Source organism: Chaetodon auriga, chromosome 15 (assembly GCF_051107435.1).
Source record: "Chaetodon auriga isolate fChaAug3 chromosome 15, fChaAug3.hap1, whole genome shotgun sequence".
Lineage (NCBI taxonomy): Eukaryota > Metazoa > Chordata > Actinopteri > Chaetodontiformes > Chaetodontidae > Chaetodon > Chaetodon auriga.
The window spans coordinates 11,961,736-11,978,301 of NC_135088.1; the positions used below are offsets into that span (position 1 = coordinate 11,961,736).

The window sequence follows — 16,566 nt, forward strand, 5'->3', positions numbered from 1 at the left end:
TATGATTCATGCTCAGTCACCGAAATCATACAGATTCACAGAAGGACACAGACACACGTGGAGGAGGTTAATTTACATGTCAGATGTGGCAAAGTACTCTGAAAGTACCCGACAGTATTCAAAATTCACTGACCTCTCACACACACACACACACACACACACACACACACACACACGCGTGCACAGTCAAACACACACGCTGCCATGCAATAACCACCTGTGTATGTTCCAGGCTCTGCTGAAAGGGCATCGTCTCTGGACCATCTGTGCAGCCAGCAGAGTCCTGGCCTCAGGGGACAGAGGAGCCGCTACGCTAAGAACCGGAGAGAGGCAGAGTGCGATGGAGATGGAGAAGGGGAGGAGGGGTTGATGTCTCCAACCGAGGAGGATGGTGGCGGGTATGGAGCATTCACGCTCCCCTGCCGACGCTCCCACTGCCTGTCTGAGGGCTTGGCAGGGCTCGGCATCCCAGCTGCACCGTGCCCTGCTTTCCAAGGACGCCGAGCACAAACTACTCAGGTTAGATCACAATTTATGAATACATGAATAAATATACAAAGCGGACGAAAAGAAAGTAACCAGTTTAAAAGTCTTCTTTTTTCTGCTTTTCTCTGGTATTCTGTCTGTTCTGTCTCTCCTTTCTGACATGCAGACCCCTAAACATAGAATGATAGGGGGTTTTGTTTACCAGTAGTATCCAGGAAGTTCAGGGGGCTCAAAGACATGACAGTCACTGCAAGATTTAACATTTTGTTGACAACCAGAGACATTTCCTGTGTGTGCTCATACTCAGCGTGTGTGTGTGAGTGTGCACGTTATATGTATGCGCATTCAAGTGTGTGTGTGTTTTTGTGTAATGAGGAAAGGGATTACAAGGAGTCAGATGGAAAGTCGCTGTGACACTACTTGTCCAACATTGGCCTGGTTTCTTCATTCCCCCTACAGAAATGAAAGCATTAAAGCATAATATCTTTCATGCCCCACTCACTAACTACACACACACACACACACACACACACACACACACACACACAGTCCTTGTCCATGCATAAATATACACAGGAAGACATTTTGACCATAATTTAGAAGGTTTTTTTTTAATGATCTTACAAAAGCAGATTCACTAAAATGCTTAAAAGAGGAAGGAAAGTCACTGTAATGTATCACAAAGAATCCATTTAGTAAGATAGTTAATGGCCAAAAACAAAACTACGTCAGTATAATAAAGAATGTTCATGTGCTTCCTGTAATTTTCATGTGTCATTGATGAAAAAAAGTTGCCAAATAAGAAGGAAGCACTAAAATAGCGAACCAGGCTTTTCTTTCAACTCATTCCCAGAACCCCCAAGCACCCTTGGATAGCAGAGCACCCTAAGTGCTTATTATAAATTCATCTAGCCAGGCTGTGGGGGTTGTTAGACCGGATATAAATAGACCGACAACACAGCAAAACAAAGAGAAAAAGAACAGAGGGAAACTCGGTTTGGTGAAAGAAAAGTGTGAAAACACAAAGAACCGCTCGCTCAAAGTGAAAAGCTTTCTTTTAGCAGACATACATGAGCACAAACCACACATTCTGATGCACTAAGGCACGCAGCCACATGCATATACACACTCCAATACAAACCCAGAAACCCCTTGTGTAGTTGAGCTGTTTTGAGAGAAATACCCTGTTTTATTATGTAGACTGGCAGATTGCCATTCAGGTCAGTCAGATTGTTTGTGTTTGTGTATGTGCATATTTTGGCTATTCAAATATATCAGTTCGTGTAAATACATTCAAAATCTGTTAGTAAATCAGATCCGTTTCTGCCCTGTTTTTCTTCCTGACAGGACATCTCGGGTGTTTTGGGTGAGGGAAGTGAATATGGCGACAGCGGCATCGATGGCGTCACCACAGAGATAGACGGAGATGGGGAGCTGGTGTCACGGCGATGTAAGGCCATGTCGGCCTCTTTCTCAGTATACTCCGCTACCGAGAGCAGCGTTTTCAACGGGAGCGACAGCGGGAGCAGCAGTGCGGGAGGAGGAGAAGGAAGAGGCGGCGAGGGAGGCAGGGGAGGAGTGTATGAGAATTTCAGGAAGGAGCTGGACAATCAAGCCTGGGTTAGTTACTCTGTGCTTGTGTTATTCTTCTTTAAGATGTGTTAACGATCGATGTTTGTTACCATTCAAATGATTCCATCGCTCTCTCATCAGGCACATCAGGGTCGGGACTGCGCGGAGGAGGCTGGCTCCGCCGTGAGCGACGAGCAGAGCAGCGGCACACTCAGTAGTGCATATCCATCGGACACTCTGATTGGCTGTGCACAAGGCACGGTCAGGAAAGCAGGGGCTCTGGCTGTGAAGAACTTCTTGGTTCACAAGAAAAACAAGAAGGTGGAACCTGCAACAAGACGCAAGTGGAAACACTACTGGGTGTCTCTGAAAGGTGTTGCATACGCTCTCATATTTTTATGCTTAAAACACTTTGGGATTTTATTCTTGTATTAGATATTTCACTATGGAAAGCAATTACAAGTGAGGAGATAGAGAGCAGGAAGCAAAAAAATGACCAAAACCTTTACTTCAAACACAACGGTGCAGCCATAATGTTACAATCAGATAACCATCTTAACCAGACCCCAACACGTTTAAGCTCTCGCTCTCTCCATCCCGTTAGGCTGTAATCTCATCAGTTTTAACACAGCTCATGCCCTTGGTTGTCACCTCTGCGGTCCCCTCTCGCCCTCCTCTGTGTGGCCTCCCATTTCTTCTCCTTGGCCTCATCACAATTTAATTTTACGGCGGCATCCGTGTCTAATCCAATCTCACCCTCGTGAAATGCACAAGGTACGGCATCTGCGGCTGCAGTCCTGCCTGCCTCTGGTTCTTATATCTACCTCCTTAAAAATACATACACCAGACAGTCTCATAGTATTCCTCCAGACCTCATGTGATACATAAACGCAAGTAGTAATCAGTATAGACCCATGATTTGAATTATTTTACACAAATGAGGGATTAAATGTAATGTTGGTATGAAAGAGATGCTTTTTGTTGTCTTTTTTCAGTAAATACAAAACCACTTTTTCTGTCTTTCTTTTTCCCTCCCCTTCTGCATTCTTCAAGGCTGCACTCTCTTCTTGTACGAGTCAGATGGTCGTTCCGGGATCGACCACAACAGCATTCCTAAACACGCGTTGTGGGCGGAGAACAGCATCGTCCAGGCCGTACCCGAACACCCCAAGAAGGACTTTGTCTTCTGCCTCAGCAACTCAGTGGGAGACGCTTTCCTCTTCCAGGTGAGAGGGACACTGGTGTTTAAAACACCCATGGGACTTAGAAAACAAAGGGAAGTCTAAGGAGGGGAAGCAGCGTACAGTTTGAAACAACAGTTATTTATAGTCCAAGACATAAAGACAAGACTGTTTTTCAACCGTTTCATTGTTCTTTGGGACCACATGAAGTCAACAGATCACCAAAAGAGGCAGAGATGACTGAAAATAACATACATCATTTCCACTGGAGGCATTGTGTGTGTGTGTTTGTGTGTATGTGTGTGTGTGTGTGTGTGTGTGTGTGTGTGTGTGTGTGTGTGTGTGTGTGTGGCACTCAAGTACATGACATTTAGCCATGTGTGGAGATAAGCCAGTCCTGTGTCCATGTGTTTGTTTTATGTCTGACATGTTTAAAGGCCACACTGTCACACTGTGACAGTGATCCACCACAGTGACCATTGTGTAATATTAAAATGTGTCTATTTATATTCATGGCAGCTGTCCGCTGTGACATTCAATCAACGAATGGCAAGATAAGTACTGAAATGATGATGAGATTATGGTCACCACCCTCTGAACAATGGGACTCATGCAACTTCGATTCCTTGAGCTGTCAATTTCCGAGTTTCTTTTCATCGCTATATTACCTGTTTTCTTAAATTCTTGCATTTATTCTTTAGAGATGTCACCAATTATTGCTCCCTTTTCCTCCTCTCCTGTCAGACGTCAGGCCAGACAGAACTGGAGAACTGGATTACAGCCATCCACTCTGCGTGTGCCGCCGCTCTGGCTCGGCAGCACCACAGGGAGGACACGGTGCGACTTCTGCGAACCGAGATCCGCAAGCTGGAGCAGAAGATCGACATGGATGAGAAGATGAAAAAGATGGGAGACATGCAGCTGTCCACCGTCACGGATGCCAAGAAGAGGAAGACCATACTGGAGCAGGTATGGAGCAGGGAGGGGAGGAGGCAAAAGGGAGCTTCTTCATTGATACCCAGCAGACACAAGAGGAGTATTAGAAAGCTTTTTCATATTATCATACTGCAAATTAGTCATACTTTGTATCCATGTGATGCTAATATGAACCACGTTTGTGATCTCATGTGTTGAGCACCCTGCTGAGTGTCTCCATCTGAGTGGAGTGAAAACACCTAAGGGCCTTTAAAGATGCACATCTCTGTAACTTTGAAGCGCACCGTTGCTCTCACAATAAATCATCTTTACTGCATGGCGTCATCCAGACAAAACGCTCTTAAGGAGCACTAGCAGTGACAGATGTTTTCAAATATTCCAACCGCCGCTCATTTATAAACATGTCCAAGTGCGGCAGAATGCAGAATGTTCGCAGCACATGTTGAAACGCATGCGATGCACACATTAGCACGCAGGTGAGCCTGAAGTCTCTCGCTAATTCTTCCATATTAAACAGCTGTTTTCAAACAAGTCACAGCTGGAATTTCAGAGCCTTTTCTAGCATCAGGTTTGTTCACTTTTAGTGGAACATACCGTATACCTTTGTTCCTACTCCGTGCGTGTCTGGAGCTGCTGCTGAACGTTAAAGCAGCATCGCATGTAAACATTGCAAGGGAATTTAAGAATGTGACCACTTGTGTGAGCAAGCCTGTGTGTCTTTGTATGTGTGTGTGGCATTTGGTTGATAGTCAATAAAAGCAAACAGTATTACATAAAAAAGGCACCAGGAGGTGGTTAAGCGCAATCATGCTGAACACTTCCCATCCCAACAAATCCCAAACACTGGGATTTTGATTGCCTTCTATAAAGGCAGATTAGCTTGAATTGTGGGATCAAAGGAGTGAAAGAGCCTTAACTTGAGTGGTCGATTATATCATTATCAGACTTCTTTCAAGATCGGTATCTGGCACCATATTAATCTACTAAATGAGTTTGCATAAACAGTTGGCCCTGGGATTTATGTTGAACTAAAGACTCAAAAGAGAGCGCAGTTGCATTCCTTTTGTATTAAGTCCTGGAACAAATAGGTGAAGGCAGGGACCAGCACAAATTAAGTCTAGATTGTGTGTGTGTATGTGTGTGTGTGTGTGTGTCCCTGTGTTCCACCTCCCACGGCCCACCCTGTGATACATTGCACATAGCACAGCAGGTCGCTGACTGGTGGGGGTTGTGTTGGTGAGTAATACCTCTCCACAGGGGCTTCAGCACTCCCACATCTCACTCCTCCTGTCCTGAAACCACCAAATAACCAGAGAACAAAGAGTGATCTTTAATGCATATTTCATCCCTGTTTTGTCTTTATCACTGTATCATCACTATCCAGATCTGGAGCCATTCCACAGATAAATCTGGATCTAATCAGCAAAGTTTGCTGATGTTGCATAATCACAAATCCGACCCTTTCCCTCTGTTAGATCTTCCTGTGGGAGCAGAACTTGGAGCGGTTTCACATGGATCTTTTCCGCTGTCGGTGCTACCTGGCCAGTCTGCAGGGGGGTGAACCCCCCAATCCCAAACGCCTGCTGGGCTTTGCTTCACGTCCCACCAAGCTGGCCATGGGACGACTGGGCATCTTCTCTGTGTCCTCCTTCCATGCGCTGGTATGACTGAAAATGCCCATGCACCCACACACGTTTTTAGTGCTTGCGTGTTTGACTGTTCATTCCAACTGTCTCCAGAACTTCCTGTAATTTTACTCCACGTAATCTAAAATGCAAATTCTGCCCCACGTGTCTCTACATGTTCCAGTCGGCACTGCGTGACAGGCTCCCAATTGCTGACTGTCAATACCAACCCAGCTTGTAGAGTGGGTGTGTTTATCTGGCTGTTAGAGTGAGCGTCTTATCACATACTGTACGCCCACTGAAAGCAAGAGTTGCTACTTGCCTGACAATTTATGTGCAGACTAATAGGCATTGCATGTAGCCTGAGGCTAAAACACACTATGACTTACCAGTGGTTATTTGGGAGCAAGAGGAAGAAGACATAACAAACACCTTTGTTCGCTTTGCACACTGGCTGCTATGTAAATGTTTTATAAATCCTGTACAGCCTGAATAAGTTCAGGTTTTTATGACACGCCAGAATCTGCCGGGGTACATTATATTGATTTGATTCCAAGTGCGTCAGAGCTGATTCTCAGCCTAAATCGACCCAAGTCCCCACCTCAAAAAACTAACGCAGAATGGACAAGAGCCATCTGTCCAAAGCCATAACGCAAGTGTGCTGAGTCTCAGCTGCAGTCTGAAGCAGCTGCCTTACAGCTGTAAGTTACAGAATTATTTCAAAGTTAATATACTGAATGTAATGAAGGATTGAAAGCTCGGACTGTGACGGTTGGGAGGATGTAACCACAGGGGTGCTAACAAATGCTAATAGCGCACCTTGTGATCTTACTTAACCTTGAAGGTAAGCTGCTATTTAGTGAGTCACTGGTATTACGAGATGACATACAGATTAGCCTAAGACTAGTGCCATAATGACACACTTCAGTAATAGTGAAGACATCAGTGAATCCTAACGAGTAATGAACAACAGTCAGTGTACTAATATGCCTTCCACCGCAGCAGTAACAGCCACTGAGTCACCCTAAGTGATGCAAGTGTTAATATTTAGCCAGCGGACATTATTCTAGGAAGTGCTCTTTTGGTCATACTGCCGTTGGTTGTTTCCATGGGTTATTCTTGAAAGACGTTTTGAAGTTTTCATTAGAAACACTAGTAAAGCTCACTGCAGCTGTGACATAATTGGTCTCTGTTGAGCCTCTGTCTCACTGCTGCATTGTTTCAGTTGTAGATTTAGCCCCGATCGTGTGTTATTAAATTAATTTCTTTTGCTCTGTGGGAAATAAGGTTGACTGTCTAAACTGCTGCTCTCAGACAAAGGAAAGTTAAAAATCAATGACATGACCATTTAACATTGAATTCTATTTTCAACATTAAACTCAAGTCGACTCTACATTCGAAAATGCGAGCCAAACATAATTGTCCTCAATTTAGACACTCTTTTCTATATCTTTTCTATACATGAAAACACGTTGCATTTACATACCTACACACATTGTCTTCGCCTGTAACATTCAGATCGTTCCGTCACAAAATCTGCTGATGTTAACTTGTCTAGCCTGTGGCTGAAGGCCAAATCGTTAGCTCAGTGCTTTGCACCGTGTTCTTGTCACCTTGAACACTTCAAGAATGTACAGAATGAATCGCCGCCATAGATGGAATGATATACGGATGCTGCTGCGTATGCCAAACATCTGCCAGGAAACAAAAAGCAGTGTAGACCGGGTTCATACGAGCAGGCCATCAGATACACACACACAGCATCAGAGGTGGATGGTGGTTTTTTTTTGTGATTGGTGGATCAATACGAACTCTGTTAGTAAGCTGCCATCCCTGAGGCACTTTCCCACAAACAGGCTTAACACTCTCTGCTCTGTTGCCCCCCCCCCTTTACTGCCTACACCCTCACTTCCTTTGTCTCGCTCTGTGTTTCCAACTCCATCTCCCTTAGTCCATCCTTCTCCTTATCTGCCTTATTTTCTTCCCTACTGTCTTTCTTCACCCTTTCCTCCATCTCTGTGTTTACCTATCTTCTTTCCCTCTGTTTATCATCACATCCCTTATTCTCCCAGATTTAAAGTGTGTCATTGCCTTAGTAAAATATTGCTATAAATGGGCACATTTTTGAGGACAGTCATATATTTTTGCTACACATAAAATTACAATATAAATGAACTAAATGAAACATTAACAGAATAAAGAATAGAGCTTGGCCATTAATTAATGAAATACATTACAATGGACTCATTCATATTGCTAATAGTAAGAGACAACTGCCCTGTCTTAGCTGTTTTTCCTCTGCGACAAAAGGAACATCTCTAATTCTGTTCTTTGTTTGCTTTCAACAGTAATTATTTTTATTCAGCAGGGTTACTATTATCCATGGCCAAAAGACACATCATAACAAAACATCCTGTTAAAAGGCCCCTCGCACACATCTTACATAAGAAGAGTCCTGAAGACAGTTTGACCTATTATGTTTGACGTGTGTGTGTCTCATGAGCAGTGACTGGTGAGGAGACCAATAAGCGCACGCCCACACAAGTACAGTATATGGTACAGAGTGTGCACTCGCATACTGTGCACCGGCATCAAAGTATGTATCCGTGTACCATACAGTGAGTCAGAGCTGCTCATAGCCCAGTAGTTCAATGTGAATTAACCCAGAAATGCCAAGAGTGGTTTTCCTGTGAATGTGTAGGAGGTCAGTGAAGGAGATGGGAGGTTGAAAGGCCTCAGTATGTGCCAGCAGTATATACTGTGCAGCTGTGCTTTATGTGTGTGCATTTATATGTATGGCTCCTTTCTAAGCGACGCATAGGACAAACACAGACAGCCACTACAGTCAGTCAGTGTACATCATACACATGTAGTAGCCTTCTTCTACATATGTAGCTCAACAAAGCGTAAGAATGAGATCAGTATAAAATACAAAAGAAAAGCTTCCAATGGGGATCAGTTAGATGGCACTTAAATATAGTTAATAAATTAGCCAAATGTTTGTTTTTTTTTCCCCAGATGACTGTGAGAGACCGTGAATCTGAATTCTTTTAAAGTGCTTGAGAATTACATGTACTAGATATATACATGTATATACTCCACAGAAACTCTCAAATGCTTAATAGATACTGGATGTGACAAGCTGTGTAGTCAGTGCCATGCTGGACTCTGAGCCCTGCTGTAGATAGCAGGTTGTTAAAGCCGAGCAACAGAAAATAAGTGCGTTGTGAGTAGATAAGGATTTATTGCAACTTCCAAAAACCAATAAACAATTTCTGATCATCGCTATTGCAGGTGTCAGCCCGCACAGAAAGCAGCATCAGGAAGAAGAACCAGGCCATGCCTCGCACCTTCAGTAAACGCCGCAGCCGTTTCTCCTCTCTCTGGGGGCTGGACACCACCTCGAAGAGGAAGACCACGGGGCATCCTTCAATTAACCAGGTTTCCATAATAACGCATCCATGACTACAGGCTTCTGGTTGTGTGCCTTCTAGTTGCAGGTGCCATAACTGAGACACATTTGGATGCATTTGTAATGTACTACTGTTCTCTGTGTGGCTGCAGGTGTTCGTTGATGGGATGGAGCCGGTGAGAAAGCCACTGGAGCGCATGTTTGAAGACTCCGCCAGTGAGAAATCTGTAAGAGCTCAGCCATCTCTGCTAGGAAAAAGAACCAAGACAATACAAATGCCCATTTATATTAAGGAATTATAATAGATATTATGTGCTCCTTGACATTTTTAGACGTGTTATTTTACATCTCCCTCTCTTAATGTCGACCAAGATGAAATAAGAAAATCTCACTGTTGAAAGTTAGAGGTCCTGCAGCCAAAGCAAGATGACAAAGTCTCAAGAGATGCAGTGAATATTTGTGTCTAGAATAATAATCTTCCTGAGGCTAAAATCCAAGTTCCTCCTCCTTTTCTTTGTTTGGTATTCACTACAGAGAACTAGAAATCGTGTAGCTGTAGGCTAATTCCTTGTCATTGTTTGCCTTTCTCAAAAGCCAACATGAAAATCACTGGGGCATCTGATGAACATTTGTACTTGTATAATGGGTTACGGGCTTCTTCAGACCCTGAGGCCAGCAATGTCGCTGGATTTTCCACCTCCTTTCACTTAACTGAGATCCTTTTGGTGCTCTGCCTCTTCATTTGGGGGAGTTATCTGAGGGAAGCACAAAATCCCTGCACCCTTCTGCATCAATGAGCATTTCTTTGAGGTCATTTTCGAGCTCCTGCTTTAATGTTTTCAGACATCCACTTCTCTCCTGTCTGAAGAGTGAAAGGAGAAAGGAGAAATCTGCAGACCATAAAACTTTAAACGCTGCAGAATCTCCTCTTACCTCAATGTTATCAGATAATTCTTGAGTTTATTTGTGGTAGATGAACAACATTTTTCATCTGCTGCAGCTGTTACTCCTTCAGCACCAGTCAACAAATTATTTGCTTCACCAGACTTTGGGTCTATTACTGCATTCTCATTGTTATCACTACTGACCGCTACAGCTGGGAACAGTACCATTATTTTTATTCTCTACCTTTTTAGCACGTCAGATACTGTTTTCAGATCGGTGTTGACACATTCCCATTTCTTCTTTTCAATTGCTCCAGGCAATTCAAGCTCTATCAACATCACGGGCTATCGACTGGTGGGATATTTCTGTCTGCTATTCCCACTGAGACACATTTGATCTGAAATGTTCAGATCATTAGCTTTCTGATGTTTCAACAAATTATGTAGACATTTGCTACCAAAGGCCTTGGCAGTTTCACACCATCTGTGCTCTTGGGTATCTGTGGTATTGACCGCAATTTACAGAGTATTGCATATAATGGACAATATCCTCAGAGCGGAAAAAAAGATTATCCAAGGCAACCATCTCCAGTAGTACCTTATCACAGCCTGGTAAATGATGAATTTATATGAACTGTAAGGGAAAATGTCCAATTACCCATGGGTTGTGCAAGGACGAGCATGCCAGCTCCATATTTTATGAGGCCTCTATCTGAACTCAGTAGATAGAAGAAAACTCTGCAGCACTAACCCGCTCTGACTGTGGAGGCCCCCAGTGGCACCATGGGAGATTCATTTTCCTCCACCCACGCCTAGCTTCAGATTAAAGGGTATGGGATGACAGTGAAGACATGCATAGGAAGTAGCGCTCTTCACTTGGTTGTAAGACAGAGCTAGAAATGCTGCATCAGTAGCAATCAGCATCTCCAGCAAGATTTATTCCAACTGTTCAAATCAGATGGACTTGTCCCAGCTTTAATTCTCTGTTTGTTTTGGGGAATCCCGCTGATGGCAATAAAAGGGAACGGGGGAGAGAAAGAGAGTTTAGTGTGCTGCCCAGGACCCCCGCCCCCCAGCATAGGCATCCTAGATGGGCCAGGAGGGGAGCCAGATGGTGCCGAGCAGGACTGGGGAGTTCAGGGAGTTGGGGGGAGGTACTAGTTATGGGCCCCCCGGTCTGTTCTCTGTCTGAGAAAATGTGTGTGTGCATGTGTGTGTGTGTGAGTTGGTTAGAGTGAAAGTAAGATGGAGAAGGAGACAGAGGGAGCAAACTAAATGCAAAAGCATGTTTTTGTATGCACAAACAAACACACATGTTCACATGCACAAACAAAATACAGACACACTGAATTACAAAGAAACACACACACGCACACACACACCGGTCCAGATTGTTAACAGTCAGCAGATTGTATGGGATGAATAAAAAATGGGGAGGAGGGAGATGATGGACTGATATACAGATAGAAGGGAAGGGGCACCAGAAGGAGAAGCAATGATTAGTGGGGGTGGGAGGCAGGGGGCGAGAGAGGAATGAAAGAATAAACGAGTTTGTGGATGCAGTTACCTGAAAGGAGGAGATAAGGTATCAGTGACAGACAGTGTGAGGCCGAGTAGAAGAGGCAAGCGGGACAGAATCTGAGTAGAGAGGCTGACATGGCTGCCAGATTGTTGGAGGTCAGACTGATGGGCTTAAGGTTACAGACTATGGTTTGGACAGAGTGCACGCACACACCCATGGTGATGAAAACACACAGAGATATGTAACACATACCCACGCAGGGAGACAATTGTATCAAGAGGCTCTCATCAACACAAATGAAATAGATTTTGTAATCAGATCTCCTGCTGCTTTGAGGCCACTGCCAGTTTCTATCATATTAGTCGAAGCAAACCTTTTGTGAACAGAAGGGAAATAATGAAGATGGAGGAGGATTACTACATGATTTTAGCTATTTTTGTGGATAATAGAATATGGTTGTGCATTGTCTGGTTCTCATTCTTCTCTTAACAGAACCTCAACTAGAACTGAAAGGTTTTCATGATAACATTGGGTTTATTAAGGCGTGCCTTCTGTTTTCATTGAGCACAAGGGCTACTGAAACATGCCTAAACTGTGTGTGTGTGTGTGTGTGTGTGTGTGTGTGTGTGTGTGTGTGTGTGTGTGTGTTTTCAGAAGGAGAGAGAGGGCTCCGTGAAAAATCTTCCTCAGCAAAACGCAGACAGCGACATTTGGGTTCCTGATTACCTGACTCCCTCCTGGGTTTGTCTGCCAAACAATCAGCCTGTCCTGGCCATCATACAGCCTGGAGAGACAGCTCTGGAAGTGCTGAGCACCACCTGCAAGGTGGGCCACGATGATAGCAGTGCAAACCTTACACTGCTGGAGATTATTCATTAGCTATGAATTTGCTTCTGTAAGGCTGAAGTACATGCAGTACAATACATTGTGTATAAGGATTATAATTACAGACCAAACCTCATGCACTTTTTCAACAATTCAGACTGTTAGTCTGCACACACACACACAAACACACACACACACACACATATAGACACACATAAATGCACCCGCAAAACAGATAATAGTCACCAGCTGTTAAGCATGCAAATAATTCATTTTTACAGGCTTGTCAAACACATTCAATCTTGAGGAACGAGCCTCATAAAACTGCACATGGCTCTGTTGAGAGTTTAGAATACCATAAGTGGTTACATAAAGATAATAAAATCTTACCATTTTATAGTGTGTTGACAACTTACGTCACCTTTTTGGGGCACCCCGGCAGCTCACTTGGTATAGCGTGCCCTGACCCGTCTCACACAGTTAGTCAAGCTTCTTTCCACTTCATCTCCTCTCTGGTCTCAGCCAGAGATGCACTAGAATAATGATGCCTAATGATACAAATACGCTCCACTTAAGAGTCTGTTGAAACACATGCATAAAGCTGATTGATGTGTGTGGGCGTTTGTGTGCATACATGCTATAAACATGTCACAAGGAACTGGAGCGTCTAATTCGTGGCCCCTGTGTGCTACATGCATGCATATATGTATACATATATGTATGTGTGTGTGTGTGTGTGTGTGTGTGCTGATTACATACATGATTGGATACATACTGTATGTCTGTGTCCTTTTGTCAGTGGGCGTCATGCACCATAGAGCGTGGTAATGGTAAAGGGAATGGTGTTTTGATAGGTGAGTTTAAAATATTATCCAGGTGTTACATTAGAAGATTGAGAAGGGAGAATAAACCACGAGTAATGAGAGTGATTGTATCTTACTTTATGAAGAAGAATGAAGGAATGCCTGTTTGCCTTTTTCCTCATTGCCCCCCTGTCTCTTTTGCCACCAGACCCATAAGATAGACCCCTCCAGCCACTACCTGCGTTTGAAGGTGTGGATTGACAACCAAATACTCTTTTATGTTCCCAAACTTGAAGAGGACATATCGGATCTGGTGAGGAAACACACACTGAAGCACTGGAATAATAACCTGTGACATAATGGAGTGAATGTCCCAATTTTGGAGTCGGAATAGTCCCATAATAAGTAATGAGAGATATGGAGTACAGTTATTTCACTGTTTCCTCAGGCTCAGCTGAGGATTTTGGGGTCTTCACCTTATTATGAATTAATTTTTGTTGCATTTCAGGCAGATCTGGATGCAGGCTTGTGCATGTTTTATGACTTGGTTGCAGATTTGATTTGCAGTGCAAACAAAAATTCCCAGGATGCAAAAGAAGCACAATCGCATATGCTATAAATTATGCAAAACAGTATTCTGAGTGTATTATGAGCACCATGAACTGTACCCATCTGTGTGTTTGTGTGTCCATGTTTTGATTTTCCTCATTATCCGTATAAACAATCACTCTCATTGAAAAAGACCTCACCTCCAAATTATTCAGCCGCTACAAACCCCAGAACGAATTCTCTTTGTGACGGTGGTTTGTAGGTGACACCCTGAACTCTTTCTCAAAGCAAAGTCATTGTATAACTGACTCTTTTCCTGAAGAGGGCTTTTATCTTCCAGCTTTGATCAGTGACTCATTTCACCCTCTTTCATCCTCAGTCTATGATATTACATTATTATTTCTCCACAGTGAAGCACATTACACACTGCGGACTTCTGTTCCTGTCTGTTGCTTCATACACACAGCTGTGTCTATGCTCTCGCCCGATGAGAGGTCAAACCGTCGTCTGAGCACCCACTCACTTCTTAGACTTGACCTGGATTTTGACCCTCGCATGCTCTGTTAAGAAGCCTGAATAATACATGAGTCTATCCATTCTTTATTAAGAGCGATAACATGACCTTGACCCTCTCCATCCAACAACATCGCTATCCTTCCATTTTTCGCCAATTAAATATAATTTCCTTGTGTTTGCAGCTCTACAAAGAGATTGAGATTTGCCCCAAAGCTACCAAGGTGATCCGGTTCGACAAAGCCGAGTCCTGCACCATCGGATATGGTACGCTCTCCCCTGACCGTACCTCTTTTTGAACTAGATAGACTCAGTTCCTGTCATCATAAATCACACTGATTTCGTAGTAGACCTCACTGAGTCATGCTTTGTTAATGACTGAAGGAGGATGACCCAGTGTGAGTGCTTTTTGCCTTAAGTGGATCTAATCAGTCGGTAGTTATGCTGCAGCAGCCCAAACTGTCAAATTGAGATATTTCAAAGAGGACTAAAAGAATTAACGTGTTAATCTCGCTCTGTGTTGGATTCTGTACGTCTGTAGGTTTCTCTGTGGCAGTTATAGATGAGGATGGGAAGCAGCAGCTCCATATTACTGAAGTGAAAGAAGAGGGACTGGCCTCGGCTAAAGGTACATATTTCTTTTTCTAAACAAACAAACATGACCCGTGTACATTCACTGTACATTCATGGGAGTTGATCTTCACTCATACATGACAAAGCAAGCACACAAACCAAACATAGCTCCCATAGCTGAATCTGCGTGAAGAAACAACAGGTGTCATGTAAAAGGGTATATAAAAGCTGGGTACATATTTCTTTCTCGAGTTGACGTTGCACACTCAACACCCGAACACCTGACTTGAGAAATACCTGATCCCACATGACATCTTATCAGTGCAGCTTTGTGTGGCTGCATTGCATCAGCTGCTGAGCCAGCATAGCTAAAGCTCTTTTGTTTGAGAGAGAAACCTGGTGGCTCAGGACAGAGCAGAGAAGAGGTGAAGAAACAGAAAATGCACACCTTGTCTTCAAAGGCACTGGCTCACAGAAAGATGGAAAGCTGCACACACACATCACTCTACACATTCTTTTATTTTTTGGCACATCTTGCTCTTTTTAGTAGTCCAGTGAGACGTCAACATCCAGCTTCAGTATGTCCACATGACATGAACCAGAAGCTACAAAATAGAAAAGCAGAGTAAAAAAGTGGAAACACATCTGGGTGCCTATATCAATACATCAAAAAGGATTTGAGTCACCTGTACGCCATATTTCTCAGTCTGATGATAACTGGCTTTTATTCTGAAAGGGGGATTGTGTGCCAAAACCTTGATCCATGAGATAAGAAATAAAAAGATGCTGTAGGAGCTGTGGAATTGTGGCTTTTTTCTCCTTCCTGAGAGCAAAGAAGAGATACAGCATTCCTTTGTCTACATCTGACCGCTGTTTGAAAAGCCGGGTGTCAAGATCAACCCCCATTCACGCGTTCCTATCTTTTAACGGAGCCAGAGAGACCTAATGGCTTTGCGGGAACACGCGGCCGCTCGGTAGATACAACGCTAATGTATAGAAAATAACATGCCGCACTATTGTGCCCCAGGGTCAGACCAAGGTTACTCAAGTGTGAGATTGTGTCCTCCAGTGCTTTAGCAATCTAAAAGCTGCTAGCTTAGCAGGCTGCCAGCAGCCAGCGGATACAGCTGTACTGCCTCTCCACCTCTATATGCAAGTCGAGATAGAAAAAGCTTGTGGCATCCAGACAACACAATGCGTCTTTTTACAATATTACATTATCGTTTGCTGAATCACAGAATTAAATACCTCAGGCGCCACATACATTGGAATGAGCCTGTGTGTGCGTGCATGTGTTTGTCTAAGAGTGAGGGGAATGAATGGGGAGTGAAAGAGATCACGCTTCAGTTTCTGCAGGGTATATGCAGAAACCAGGCCAGCACTGGACAAGGAGCCCCAAAGGGTCTTCTCCCTTCCATCTCTCCCTGTGATTCCTGCCCCCCCCCCAACAGAAGCGCACACAAAGACACATGCGTGCAACACACAACCGAGCACACACAGTCACACACACAGCAGTATATGACCAGAGGGGTTATCTCTCTCTGTCCAATAAAGACTCTGCTACAGCTGACATTTCACATCCCAGACAACTAGGTCATAACTTGGGGCTAAATGTGTGCCTTGTGTGTCTATATATGTAACTGTGTATGTGCCTGCGTGCATCTCTAGCATCATGAAAGCCATAT

At 43.8% G+C, this 16,566-nt stretch overlaps 1 protein-coding gene across 2 annotated transcripts in view; it reads left to right on the forward strand.

Annotated features, from left to right (window-relative positions):
* The window catches only part of tiam1a (TIAM Rac1 associated GEF 1a), a 54,313-nt gene that overhangs the window by 18,589 nt on the left and 19,158 nt on the right, over nt 1–16,566 (forward strand). Inside the window, exons 4-15 of one of the 2 annotated variants that reach the window (XM_076750225.1) lie at nt 233–519; nt 1,834–2,106; nt 2,200–2,431; nt 3,112–3,284; nt 3,984–4,208; nt 5,651–5,836; nt 9,095–9,241; nt 9,365–9,439; nt 12,273–12,443; nt 13,455–13,559; nt 14,494–14,575; nt 14,850–14,936. In XM_076750225.1, the coding sequence (XP_076606340.1) occupies nt 233–519; nt 1,834–2,106; nt 2,200–2,431; nt 3,112–3,284; nt 3,984–4,208; nt 5,651–5,836; nt 9,095–9,241; nt 9,365–9,439; nt 12,273–12,443; nt 13,455–13,559; nt 14,494–14,575; nt 14,850–14,936 (2,043 nt within the window). The remainder of the gene's footprint in view (nt 1–232; nt 520–1,833; nt 2,107–2,199; nt 2,432–3,111; nt 3,285–3,983; nt 4,209–5,650; nt 5,837–9,094; nt 9,242–9,364; nt 9,440–12,272; nt 12,444–13,454; nt 13,560–14,493; nt 14,576–14,849; nt 14,937–16,566) is intronic. The other variant, XM_076750226.1, reaches the window with a different exon arrangement.